The sequence below is a fragment of the Corvus brachyrhynchos genome, unplaced genomic scaffold, assembly GCF_000691975.1.
Source record: "Corvus brachyrhynchos isolate BGI_N302 unplaced genomic scaffold, ASM69197v1 scaffold23, whole genome shotgun sequence".
Classification (NCBI taxonomy): Eukaryota; Metazoa; Chordata; class Aves; order Passeriformes; family Corvidae; genus Corvus; species Corvus brachyrhynchos.
In genome coordinates, this window is record NW_008238983.1 from 10,316,982 (window position 1) to 10,331,353 (window position 14,372).

The 14,372-nt window shown below is 40.9% G+C and overlaps 1 protein-coding gene across 1 annotated transcript; it reads left to right on the forward strand.

Annotated features, from left to right (window-relative positions):
- The first annotated feature begins 298 nt into the window (after window positions 1–298).
- On the forward strand, window positions 299–8,869 carry LOC103618762 (carboxymethylenebutenolidase homolog). The gene is made up of 6 exons (XM_008637199.2): window positions 299–501; window positions 3,431–3,644; window positions 4,241–4,348; window positions 6,214–6,356; window positions 6,737–6,828; window positions 8,473–8,869. Exons 2-6 carry the CDS (start codon window positions 3,439–3,441, stop codon window positions 8,650–8,652), a joined length of 729 nt encoding a protein of 242 aa, XP_008635421.1. The 5' UTR covers window positions 299–501; window positions 3,431–3,438; the 3' UTR covers window positions 8,653–8,869.
- Window positions 8,870–14,372: the final 5,503 nt, after the last annotated feature.

Below are 14,372 nucleotides of genomic sequence, written 5' to 3' on the forward strand. Positions count from 1 at the left end.
CATTAATGGCATTTATTATAGTCAATAAAGTATATGAATATTCTTCAAGAAAATGCATCGGCAACACACCACTGATGCTAAATATCTCAGTTACAAATACTGACATCTAAAGCCTCTGCAGTGTCTTAAATGGCTGCATCACATACATCATAGTGTAGTACAGTGTTTGGGTGCATCTTTCTTTCTAAACTCCTTAGATAATAAATAAATAAAAGGTAGAGTAAAGGCAACTGATGTGGAGCCTGCTGCAGACTGCCTCTCTGCATGATCTGTCCCCACCCCTTCCGTTCAGGATGACTCTCAAGCGAAGCCTCTCCTCCTCACTTCCCAATCCCAAAATCTGCAGAAGAGTTGAAGAGCACCTGAAAACTGGGTGGGCAGCACCAGGAGCAAAACAGTCAGCAAGAACTGGTTTTCTTCTTTTTCAGTTTAGAGCAATCTAGCTGGTGTCTCACTGAGCAGAAGAAGCGAGCTGGGCTGAAACAGGATCCTGCACTCCAGGTATGTTATGGCAAACTGGTCCATACAGACTGAGTTGACAGCTGGAAAGGATAGCTACTTTTACCTGTGCTGAAAGGGAAAATCTGAAATTGCTAAACAAGTAGATATTGCTCTTTGAAAAGAAATGAAACAATCAGCAAATCTACTTCTTTAAAGAGAGACTATTATTTTGGTTTCAGTAAAAAATTGCACAAAGACAAGTATCAAGGGATAAGGGGATAAGATAAGGAGAAAATAAAGGCTGTCAACTTTGGGAAAGACTGAATTTCATTTTGAGTCTTTGCTACAAGCTGTGGCACAGCAATAGTTCTGAGGACACTGATTATTTATGTTCATCAAGTACCAAGTTCACATTAAAGAACCGTAATAATTTTTTTTGCCCTTATGGTAATGAATTTCCGTTCTTTTCCTTGTTTGGTATATTGAACCCTTAACATTGAAATGAAATGCTGCTGTAGCTTAAAATGTTATCTCTCGACCTGGGAAAAGGGCAGAGATGTCACATCTTGGCATCAGTAGTCCAAGGTCCTGCCAAACAGCACAGCACTTTGAGATCACATGCTCATACTTACTTTCTGAGAAGTGGAGATTGTCCTTAGCAGGATCTTTGCCTCGGTTTAACCTGATTGTTTTTAAAAAGATTTTTAACCTCACTTTCCAAGTAAAGATTCGTTTTTTCCTGATGAAAACTAAGACTCAGCAGAATATAACTATGTGATTTGTTGCTCCTAGAAATGCAGTAGTTCAGGTCTGTCCTACCACCTTTGGTGGAGCCCACCTTTTCGTTCTGTAAATAACTCCTCAGTTTTTAGGTTTCTTGCACGAAAGCTGAATGATATCAAGACACCCAAGGAAGAGCAGGACCACTGGAGAGAAGGAGAAGCTCTAAGAAGGCTTTCTCTTAAGGAGCAGTAGGATGACACAAGATTCATCAATATCTGTGGTTTTTTTCCCATTATCAGCAGTCACTTTTCCAGCAGGCCCTCTATCTCCTCTGTGCTGGAGCTCAGTGATGAGGAGTGGGGCATAGAGGCGAGATGCTGCCTGCTTGGAACTGTGCCACAGGGAAAGCAGGAAAAGGAAAAGTGTAATGGCTGAAATTGGTGGGAAGAGGGAATGAGGTGAGACTGGAAATATCCTGGCGTGTTGCTTTGCCACACCACATTGCGTAGGACAAAGCAGGCGGGAGCAAATAAAGCTTCTGACTGAACAGGATCCCATCAAACTTCTAAGCGGTCCAGGTGTGGCTGACTATTTACTAACGTTCTCCACTGCCTGGTGCCTGGAAAGAAGCCATCTGGCCCAGCCTCAGCCAGCATAGGCCAAAGAAATGGTTTCTGGGAAGCAACTGATGGATAGGGAGTAGGCTGGTTCACAACTATTTGCATAGCTTAATGCCTCCTAAACACTACATTTATTGAAGGGGACACCACAGGTTGTGCCCTTCTGAACAAAAGACTGCAGTGGCGTAAGACTGTGGCTGCCATCTCAGAAGGCAGCAGTGTTAGCTATCTTTGGGAGTGCCTGTGGTTTCTCCAGGCAGCCTCCTGTACTTCAACAAGCTCATTCATCTTAGGTTATAAGAAGAGAGGTAGGAAGCACTTTTGTATGAACAGACCTCTCTCAAGCATTCTCAGGCATTTCAAGCATTATGGGGGGCTTATGGTAGGAGATAATCTCCCATGAGTGTCACAGCTTCCACTTTCACATAATGCCAAAACAATCGAGGTTTCATTCTGAAGATCAGGCTATTTCATGGTTCCTAGCACCAAGCCTGACATTCAGATGTTGGGAAAGGTGAGATAACAGTTAACACATGTAATCAATTCTCAGTTATCAGCACAGGGGATTACTGATGATGAGAGATCATCCATCTCATGGCTTTATCTGAATGAGCTTGATTAGAGCAGTAAAGACATGTCTGCCCAGTTCCTGTATGTCTACGCCACTATCAGTCAGGGGTTATGGTTGTAATCAAGTGTATTTGCTCAAACTCAGTGCTGGCCCTGCCAGATCTGGTGACAGCAGCCCCAGGGTTGGGAGAGGATGGTGAAGAACAGCGTCTCTACACTGTACATTGGGGAGGATGATTATCTTGGGTATAAAGCAGTCTAAATGCACATAAAATTTGGATTCTTTTATTGAGCCGGAGTGAATCATGCAAACTGGGAAGTGTTGTGTAGGGCATAAGCAAACAGTGAGTCTCTGTGGCATCAACTCTCTGTTCTTCAGTCCGTCCATAACAGGGTTCCGAATGTGTCCATATTGCCTAGGCAAAATTTCCCATTACTCTGTGAAGTGTAGCCCTCTGCTGCTCTAGTTAATGGAGACCTGAGGAAGGCATGTATTTTTACAGGAATTTGCTGCTCTTCCATGAAGATTAGATGGTTTTATGAAGTACATGTTACAACGTAAACTGAAATAAGAGGTTGATGTAGAAATGATGAAGCAGAGACAGTCATAATGTACATGCCTGTGTACTGCACCCCCAAGGACAAAGTCAGCACATGACTAGGAAATGCTACTATTATCACTGCCCCTGCAGACTTAATTGGATTCCTTGTACAGATGCATTGTAACACCACTTTTAATTACAGGATCACAATCTACTTTTTGCACAGAGTCCATTCCAAGCTCTTGACACAGAGAGTCAGAACAACTTTTGACTTTAATCTGTCTAGCACATCTACTGGCTCATTGTCTCTAATTGCTACTTTTGGAGAAAGGACAAAACCAAACACTCTCAAATATTCTGAATGAGGCGTGCACATATGCTTTACTTGCAATCCCTTTCAAGGGCATAGGGGCACACAGCATTGGAATCTAGTTTACAAATCCATACCGTAGTTCTTTTCTAACTGCTCCCAGTAAAATTTTTTTCAACAAATTATTTTTACACTCTTGCTGTCTTTTTCTTCTTTTTTTTTAGGTTTTCAAATGGCTGATCCTTTTCTATATAATACTGGAGAAAGGTCTCACTATGGGTGCCTTGGACATGAAGTACAAATTGAGTACCTTAAGGCATATGTTTGTAGACCATCTTTTTCCACGGACAAAGCTGTGATCGTGGTTCATGATGTATTTGGATGGCGGTTCCCAGATATTAGATACATAGTCGATTTGATGGCAGGTCATGGATATATGTAAGCAACTTTCTTTCCTATCTTCACCTTAAATGAACTGGTAGATCACCAGGCATGGCATATGATGTTTCCAATATACAGAAGGCAACCATGCCATTTCAGTCTGAGCACATTAAAAAGAAAATGAACAGAACATTTCCATGGAGCCACCAAAGATACTAAAACTGACCCAGGAAAAATGGCTACCTGAGCACAAAGGACTCTTGAAGTGCCTGTGTTTGTGCTTATGAAGCAGCATGGGTGATCCAAAGAGAAACAGCTATTTTAACCTTTTCAGAACCAAACCTTTTGAACATTTGCTTTAGCTTGTAATAGCAAAGAAGTATATATGTGTTTATATAGAATCAGGAGATTTGTTTAATCCCTTTCCTTTTGTATTAAGTGTGTCTAAGGAAACAATGAGCATTTATTTGTGTCTTCTTTTTTTTCCATACGAAGGCATATACTTTTAGCTCTGCTGATCAGCAGAAAAGGATGAGTAAAACATGATTCAGACCATAATCATGTAGATGTGTACTCTGGACTAGAAGATATTCGGAGACATTTAGACATGCACAGATTCAATGAAAATTGACTGAATTCCATCTCTCACACAGAACCATCTGCCCAGACTTCTTCAAGGGGACAGAACCCTGGAAACCTACTGATCACTGGGTTGACTTTCCTGACTGGATGAAAAATCATGATCCTATGAAAGTAGACAAGTAAGATACATATTTGTACTTGAACTTTAAAAAGCATCCAGCAAATAAGGGGAATTTATAGGAAATATTAGAAGTGGCACCTCACAGCAGGGCAAACTGGCTGCACAACCACAGTTTCTTATTCTGGGTGATTCTTCTGTGGTTCTGGGCACTGTCTTGGCTGGGATTTGAAAAGGATCATCTGCTCTGCCCATCGCTGCTTATTGTCCCCATCTTGTTTTCCTGGGCCCTTTTCTAACTATGTTATACTGGCCACACAGGCTCACAGTGTTTCACAGGCAACAAAATACCCAGTACTCTCACTCATAAGTGCTGATTCTGCCCCCAGTTCCTCAAGATAAAGAGGAAAATTCTTCTATAACTGCAGATATTATCTGCCAGTTGTCATGTGCTCATCTTGCTTTCTACCTTGCAGATTATGAAGGGTACTGATGAGACTCTCCTGAGCAGCACTACACAAAAATTTGCTAGACTGACCAAAACCTAAGATACCTCTGATCAACTGTACTATTTTTTTCAGTGTGAAATAGAGGGATCATTATCTGTACAGCTTAACAGTGCCAGTAACAAGGCTTCCCTGAATTACAGGAGGCATTACTGTTTCTTTATCTCTTACCACAGCTCAAAATTTCAGAAGATGATAGTGAGGCAATGACACCTTATTACTCAGCTACCATCCTGCAAGCCACAAGTATTCTTCTGACCCTGTCCAGACATTCCAGCAGCTACATCTTCAGTGTCTCCCAGCAAAGTTTTTGACCATATAATTGCAGAAGCTGTGACCAAATTTTTGAAAAGACAAATGACTAACAATTACAAAAAAATCCCACCCCAAAGAGGAGCAGATATGTAGATGCTGTCTTAAAAAATTAAAATCTCAGGACATGCCTTTGCTGTCTTCTGAGGGTTCACTTGTAGGTGAACTTTCCAGTTTAGATCCATTGCTCTTTCAGAGAACATGGAATCCAACATACCCATGACTTTCTTAGTACCCTTTCAAACAAACCAAATCTGAGAGAGCATGGCCACAGGCCTAGGACACAATGTCCTCTTCATGTCACTCTCATACTGGGCTTTTTTTGGTCAGCCTTACCAAACCTGAATGACCATACAACTCTACCTAATATTTGAAAACATAGTTAATAGTTTATGCAGTCTGCATCTAAACTTAATTTAAAACTCTGTAGGTAACGAAGAAGATAAAATTATTGAGACCTAAGAAGTCAGCAATTAAAAAAAGATTTACTTTTTCTCACCTACAATGAAAATATTTTTCATATTTTTTTTCATTACACCTCACGCAAAAGTTATTTTTTAAACGTTGTAGTTACTGACAGTGTAATTTTGAGTAATTGCTTCTTTAGCATAACATTCTTGCATGTGGCCTTGGTAGGATATCTTAGTATTAACTTGTGCAACAGGAATGACATAGGAAAAATCTTTATCTAAATAGGTGAACTCTATAGAGATAGTACAGTGAAGCTTATCTATTCCTACAGTCCATAATGCAAGGTGTTGTTCTACTTGCAGATATGTCTTGTCTTTAGTTGTCCTGTCCTAGACAAAGTGATTCAAATAAAAATTTACTAATTTTGAAAACAAAGGAGCAGGTGACAATTCAGGTAAGTATTTAAGTGCCTACACCTGTACTTCCCTAAACTAGGACCAGAGATGTTAACTCTCATTTAATAATAGAAGCCACTTATCTAGCCTGAAATGTGCTTTTTAAAAGTAATCTCTCTTTTAAATGATTGGAGGTGCAGGCACAGAAAAAATATCATGTATGTCTTGTAATTTACTTCTTAAATTGTCAAGTACTGGTTCTGCAATAGATTCCTTAGTTTACTTTTGTTTATATGTCTTAGGGAAGCTGATGTTGTCTTGAAGTATCTAAAGGAACAATGCGGTGCAAAGAAGATTGGTATCGTTGGGTTTTCCTGGGGTGGAATGGCAGTACATCACTTGATGCTGAAAAATCCTCAATTAACCGCTGGGGTGTCCCTCTATGGTAGTGTAGAACACATGAAAACTTACTTGGGTTCACATGACTATGCATAGTTTGTAATTCTACTCATTCCTTTGTAACAAATTTCTATAAAAACTCAAAGGTGAGTTGCAGATTTTAATTATGGTTATTTCAGCAACAGGCTATATTGGTATAAAAATTTTAAGAATACTGTAAATAAGAAAAAAATTAATTCCTTGTTTTGGTACCTGGAGAGCAGGGAAATATGCTTTCCAAATGTTTTTTCTCCATCCAAATAGCCACTGCCCTGATCTAAGTAATGTACCTAATGAGTAAACTTAAATAGAAATTTTGTCTTTTAATTTGCCATTTAAAAAAGGAATGCTAACCTCACTAACAGACTGTTTCTCAAAACATTATAGGAATAGTTAGAGACTCTGAAGAAAGATACACTTTACTAAATCCCACATTTTTCATTTTTGGTGAGAAAGACCACACTATTTCTTTGGATCAGGTAAGTTGTTGTTCTGGAAAGACTTCTTTTCCCGTAGTTCATTTATCCTACACAGAAATCCTCATTAGAAACCATTTTCAGATACAAAAAATTAGACAGGTTGGATGGTTCTGTTTATATTTCAACTTCCCTCCTATTTGTTTAGGTTATTCAAAGCTTCCTTTTTGAGGTGGGAAATACAGTAAAGAACAGTCATGAGCTTCTGAGTGGCTAGATAAGCAGAGTGTGAAACTGGGCAGGGATATCCAACTTGGTATGAGCCAAGCATCTCAAAAGCTTGTATGCTACTGCTATGGGTGAGAAATCAGGTAGTTAAACCACTGAATCTGGACACTGAAAGGGGGAAAAAAAAGGAGTTTCAGCTGCTTTCTGAAGTTAAATAACTGAACTTTCTGATGATGGGGACCAATGAATAATTGCTTTTGCTGCAAGGAGACAAACTGAACTGTGTCAAAAGAGTGGGCACAGATTTTAGCTGAGATAATAACAACTTGTAGACTCAAATGTTTTGACTCCTGGCTGCCATCTGTGTTCTGATATAACCCCTACTGTAAGCATATGTGAGAGGCTGGATAAGTATATGGGTAGGAAACTGATGCCCTCTTCTGTGCATAAACTCTTTTTCTTCAGTCGCAAGGATAACATACCACCTCCAGCACGGCTTGTTTTTTAGGGTAGCGTCTGACTGGAGAACTGGCAGTGTTCTCTGGGAATACAGAAGTAATTCAATATTTACTTCTAACTGCATTAGTCAGCATGTTAATCCATACCTCATATGTGCCTCCTTCACACAGGAAAACAAATCCTTCACTCCCTGTCCTCATTTTATGATGAATGTGTCTTTTTCCCAGGGGCACAATTTTGGCAAATGCATCTCTTCTGTCATGTGTTACACATTGAAACCACGCCTTTTGCTCCTGAAGCTTTCTTTCTGTGCAGGTTGTGTAAGAAAAAATTCCTTCCCCCCAAAAAAACCCCGCCTCAAATACCTAGTTTTCTGCACTGAAAAACAAAAGGGCTCCATATGAAAAAAACCAAAACCAACAAAAAACCATGAAATAAATCACAGTACTCTCTCTAATCTGCACAATGGGTAGAAGTGTAGAAGTAAAAACCTGTGGGGCAAAATAAGTGTTCGTTCTTTTGTTTTCTGACTTTTAATAGAAATAAGCACAAACTGTGCTGGAAAATGTATACGGTGATTAAACACAGGATTAGTACTTTGCATGTAAACATGTGTGAACTAATCACCAAAACATTGTGCAGCGGCAATGTCTTTTTGTTGTTCAGTAAACCAAAAAATAAAAAGCCCTTCATGTTTTCTTAAACCATGTCAGTAAGCCTATCAAAATATTTCGGACTGATGGTCACTAAGGTTTATGGAGTATGTTCTCTCAAGATCAGAACTTAAAGTGTAGGTTACAAGCCTAAGAACATTAACACATCTGGCAATGAGATTTACCAAACTATCTTTGCTGCAACTGTTGAGGTTCTTAGACTCATCCATACAAAAAAAAAAAAAAAAATAGTTTGGTCTTACACCAAAGAGGCATTTTCTCTATGAGAAACAGAAATTAGGCAAACTTAAAAAAAGCCCCATAATGTAATGGAAAAAAATGCCTTTTTTTTTTTTTTTTTTTACAGATCTTCTTATTGGAGGACAAGCTGAAACAGTACTGTAAAGTACCATATAAAATTAAAGTTTATCCTGGGCAAGTTCATGGGTTTGCACAACTGAAGCCAGAAGATATGAAACCTGAAGATAAACCTTATATTGAAGAAGCTAGAAGGGATATGATTGATTGGATCAAAATGTTTGTTTGACAATAGCTGAAAGGAATGCTAGGCTTCAAGATCAGTGATTGATTTAATTTGAGAGAAGAAAATAGTCAAGGGAAGAATATTTTAAAAATTGTCACAAACCAAAATAGGAACATTTTAATTTATAGCTTTAAATTATTGTTTACAATATTTACAGAAGATTGTGAAATAAAAGTTGGACTAAAGGATGATTAGGCATTAAAATTTTTTTTGAAATTTTCTTGCTTTTTATTTACTTCATTATTTTACATTATGACCCTGATAGTAATGATAGTGTTTATCCATTTGCCTTTGCTAGTGAGCATGACTTCATCATGACTTTACTTGAGTAATTTCAGGCTTTATTTTGATATGATGGTGGTCATAGGTGTTCACATGGAAGTACCCTGCGTTTGCATACAGACATTTTCTTTTATTATCTACAAAGTATTTTTCTCAGCTGTGCTGGGAAAAATTTCCCACGCCTGAAACAAACACTTGGCTATACTAAGGAGTTAGGAAGGAATGATATTGTTAGATGACACCCTCCAGGTATTCCCTTGGTGATATTAAGAAGGGTATTTCTAGTATTCCTTCATCAACATCAAGAAAAAACATAAACAGTCCTTCCTGTGGAAGTTACCCAGACATGAACACTGCAGAAACAGTGGGTTTGTTGTCGTGGTCTAAATTGTGGTGATCAGGCACAGGGCTCATTCAATCTTGATTATATTTTTTGCTTTGTGTTATATCCTTGTTCCTCTCTCAAGTTCTTCCCCTTTATCACCCTTATATCCTCCCAACAACATAATGTATAAACAAAAATAAGCATCCCCCCCGTACATGCTGGCTCTCTGTGGTTTTTTTATTTCACTGCCTTGGTAATGACTTGGCAGCTAGTGTTTACTCAGAGATTCTCTAAGGAACCCATGGCCCTTTTTATTTTCTACATCTGTCGGTTTCTCACCCTGTCACCTTGTTAATGTTGCCATAAGTTAAGGCTAGCTAACTACATTAATATGAATTTCCCTTTGATATCAGGAATTTCTGGCAGTTTCACACATTGTTATCCTATCAGTGCAGTTATATGGTCATGGCATGCTGGTTGTCCACACACCTCAACAGACCGAGCGTGTTAAACAGTACTTGCTCGATGAGCCTCTTAAAAGGGCTTATACTCTTTTATGTGCTCTGAGTTAGATGCATGGGAGAAATACCAACAGTATTCTAAAGAGGCCAAAAAAAAAAAAAAAAACTTCACTGGCAACTATAGAAAATCAGAGGACTTTGGCAAAAGGTTTAGAGCAGCATTCTATCAACATAAAACATCTCACAAAGTCTTTTCCTTGTCTGTTCAATTCAGCAAACTCCAAGCCCATCCGATTTTAAATTACTCAAAACTCAAAAAAAAATAAGAAGGAATTAGAAGAAGAAAGAAGGAAAGACATAGAAAAGAACAAGTATAGCTACCACTCCTAGTGCAGCAGTGTTCAGCTGACAGATATTCCAAGAGGAAGTAGGGCCATGACACGCTTGCCTCATGTCTCGGTTTAAGTACCCTTTGCTCTGCATTGCCTTTGGTTTTCCTGGGGCCTTCCTTCACATCATCTGGCCACTCTGGGGCTAGACTGGGGCTCCAGAGGCAGGTGTGGAGCATTGCCTCAGCTGTGCTGGGCATCGGTGGCCATGGCGGGGCTGGGATACAGGCCTGGGGGTGGGGAATGCAGGGCACAGCCTCACCTCACCAAAGGCAAGGCCCAACCTGCCCCTGCCCTCACACGCACACACGCAGCTGAAATGTTTCGAGCCGACAATCCTTCCAGTCTCTCACAGTTGCATGCCGAGCTGTATTAATGCATTGATACATTTCAGAGTCCTTATTCAATAAGTCAGTAGCTGTTCCTGTTTAATTACAGGAAGGGTGCCATTTCTGTGTGACATCCTGATTTTTGATAATTACTCTTTCTGACACGAGCAGGAGTTCCTCTATCACTCTGTTGCTTGCAAAAGGGTTCACGTTTTGGTACCCTTTCCCTTGCACCTTCTATTACCCAGACACAGCCTGATCCACATGCAATCATTTTGTGTGGGTGTGTTAAGAAATACCACCAGTCTGCCACAAGAAATCTGGAGAACCTTCCCTCTTTCTGGAATATAAACCTGACGGTGTCAAAGCACAGATTTGGCAGCAGTTACCTTGCCTTGCCAGGGAACCGTCTCTTAAGACTCCTTGCTGCCTTAATCTCTGGTGAAGATAAGGCAATGGTGAGCCACAGTCCTAAAAATTATATTGTGAGACCACTTCAGATGGAAAATGTTTATATCCATGGACTCTAACGAATAGGGGAATCTGCGCTGCTTATTTCCCAAGTCTGAGGTTCTGCTTTGCAGTCAGTGAGTTTTCAAGCAGAAGAAGAAAGAAGGATTTTTTTTTTTTTGAGTGTGTAAATAAGGGCATTTTAAGGTATATGAGCACAGTCATTCTTCTTTTCAGTTGTATTGGGGACCGTGAGATTTGTGACACAAGTGGTTATCTCTTAAACTCAAGGACTGACAAAATTACACAACCAAGGTCACTGCTGTACATGAAAATGTTCACTTTAAGGTGCACTACAATACATTTATCATCAGGGTGACTTGCTGCTATTTGACATCCAAAAAATGATGGAATTGAGACTCTTTTCTTCTTCCAGTACTGGTAAATAAGCATGGTCTACTGGTTGTTGTGCATGACACAGAACTGAAGACATTATTAGTTTATGTAATACTTGCATTTAGACAGTCCTTAGTCATGGAGGGGTTGTTAGAGTTGTCTTCTTTTGGATTTACTACAGTCAAGCACTTAAGATTTTGCATTTTTATTCTAGAGTCCTAGGACTACCAGGCTTAATTCAGTGCAAAAAGGGCACACATGTCCTGAAATGACCTAGGAAGAAGGTGACTGGTAGTGTGCTGACAAAAACAAACAGTTCACTAGACCTAGCCACTGGCTGCCTTCATGGTTCTCAGGAATGAAGGAAGGCATCAGGAGCAGGTTATAGGCCAAAATAAACTTTGGGCCACAAAGATGGTGAGAGGACTGGAGTACCTTTCCTGTGGAGACAGGATGAGAGTGTTGGGGTTGTTCAGCCTGGAGTTCAGTGGGAGTGGGGCAAGGCTGGGGACTAGGGGTGGCTGGGCAGCGGGGCTGCCTCCATCTTCATGCTCCACAGGTGCAGTGGAGAAGGTTGTGTCAGGAAGGCACAGGGGAAGGTGAGGAGGCAGTAGGCATCAGGGGAACCACGGAGCTCTGAGATGTTTCACAACTTCTCTGGGGCAACCTGCCCAGAGAAGTGATAGAATCTCCCTCTTTGGAGAGTTTCAAAACCCTTCAGGGTGAGTAAAACATTGAGTGGTGGTATAGTAAAACTAGTCATGGTCTCATCCTGGTCCACGGTGGGAGATTGGACAAGGTGAGTTCCAAGGGCACCTTCAACCTCCAACCTCCTTTGATCCCCAAAGTCCCCATGCTGACCTGACCTGGTGCTTTTGGCACAAGTCTCTGTTAGCCCATGTCCCCAGAGGGCTGTACCAGGTCACTACATGTATCTTGTGTTGCCAAATGTCCAGGTCCCAGTCCCACAAACGTTCCCATGTGTGCCAAGGAGAGCTCCAGGCCCTTGGCACCACTCCTGTGCCTACATAACCCCAGAAAAATTCTCCAAGTGTCATGCCTTTGTGAAGACAGCGCTATACATGATGTCATTTTTGTAGGAGACAAGGGACAAGAGTGATGAAGCTCTTGGAAATAGGAATTTGAGGGAGCTTTGAAAGCAGTGTCTGCCGTAGCTCGTCCTGAAGTGCAAAATGCCGGTTGTGTTATTGGTGTTAAAACCTGTTTGAAGTGGGCTAGAAACATGCACTGCATGTGCAACAGCTTTTTCCTGTCTGTTTTCCCAAATACTATGCCTCTTCTTAAAAATAAGCATTCAGTGGGGAGCCTCTTTAGGTGGCGCTTGTCCCTATGATCCAGGTGTTGTAGGTGTGGGATAGAGTGTGTGGGATGCAGCTGCACGTTGTGTAAACAGATTTTATAGGAGAGATGTGAAAGCCTGCTTGTACTCTTCTCCAAAGGCACCGAGACATTGGTCATCAGGGCTGGCACAAGGTGTCTCCAGCCATTCTGGGCATCCAGGTTCTCCTGCTGCTCACAGCATGTGGCCACATGTGCCATGGCCTCTGGGGTGCCTGAGAAATTGTTTCTTGGGTTGGTTAGTTGACCTCACCGGTGGTGGATGCCCTGACCTCATCTCTGCTCACCCTCCTCTGCTCTCATTCTCCCTCTTCAGTGAGCAGGTAAGGAATTTGCAAGCAGTACGTAGAAGTCCCCTTCAGGTCTTTCTTTAAAAGCTATGTTGGGGCAGGATGCCTCATACCTACAGAAACAGGAGGATGGTTTGCCTTGAGAGAAGGAAATGAGGCGGTTTTTGCACTTCTCAGCCCAGAGGTAACTATAGTTTAGGTGAGATCTGGTGCAGTTGGTTATCACAGCTTGTTTTCAGCACTGCATAAACAGCACCGTGGTAAACAGCTTCACAGCCAGACCATACTTGCTCCAGGAAATGTCCACAAGATGGGGCCCCTTTCCTTGACTGCCATGAAGAAGACTTTTAGGGAGTTTGGCTCTAATTACAGCAATCAACACTCTGAATGGTCCCTGCCAAATCCTGCAGTAAAAGTACACCAGTGTCAGAGGAAACCTGGCTTCCTAGTAAGTGGGAAGCTGTAGCAAGCAAAGCTGTTCAACGTTGTTGTCTCTGTGTGCAGCAAGGCACCAGCCTGCTGGGTTGTGATAAAAGGTGGAATGTCACCTGCTCCTTAGGAGTCAGTAGTTATTCAGAGAAAACACCGGTTGTCATACAGCATCATCACACCCTGCATTTTATATTGCAGTACTGAATATTTATCAGTTTATCTTCTGTACGTAGCAAAATCAGATTACCTTGGGATATCATTAGAGCTTGATAAGACAATAAGTTGGAAGAAGCATGATTTGAATTTTAACCCAAGGGTATTCTCTTTATGCTTGCTCATCATGAGTCAGATCTTTTTCCTATATAAGCAAGCATAAATAGAGTTACACTAAGCTGCTTAAAGGAATTTTAACTGTGGCAAACAGTTTCAAAATGCTGAGCTAATCTCCTTGCAATTCTCTGTTAAACTTGATTGGCCAAATAATGAAAAATCACTTTAAAATTCATCACCAAAATAAAGCTCAAATGAGAGGGGCAGCCCAAATATTTATCACTGCAAAAGTAGTATTCAAAGAATAGCAGCTAGTGAAACTGAATTTCTGCCATCCAAGCATCACCAGTGCTCACTAGAGGTAGCAGAAACCTCTACTTCGGAATGGAGTATTGTGGAGACAGATATGTGTCTGGCACTCCTATGCTGCATGAGAAAATGGGGAGCAGCCACCTTGATGACATGTCATAGAAGGAACTGGACAAGGACAAATGAGCAGTGGGAAGAATAAATAGATGGATGAAGGAGAAGGCAGAGAAGCATTTCAAACTAGAGCTATTTGGAGTCTTGTTACCTATTTCTGTGTTGATGCTGTAACACCAGGCTCACCACTATGGGTGAAAGAACAACAGAGATGCTGTTGTGCTATGGCTGCAATATTAGGAGTTTACAGATCAGACTCTGCCCAAACTGAGTCTTATCTGAATTGTTTTGTTATTTGGTTTTATTTTCCTGGGGGG

Excerpts from the sequence above, each read along its gene's own strand:
- LOC103618762 (XM_008637199.2), top strand. The coding sequence starts at position 3,439 with ATGGCTGATCCTTTTCTATATAATACTGGAGAAAGGTCTCACTATGGG. Across the intron at positions 6,357-6,736 it reads CGCTGGGGTGTCCCTCTATG|GAATAGTTAGAGACTCTGAA; the intron begins GTAGTGTAGAAC and ends AAAACATTATAG. Across the intron at positions 6,829-8,472 it reads ACACTATTTCTTTGGATCAG|ATCTTCTTATTGGAGGACAA; the intron begins GTAAGTTGTTGT and ends TTTTTTTTACAG.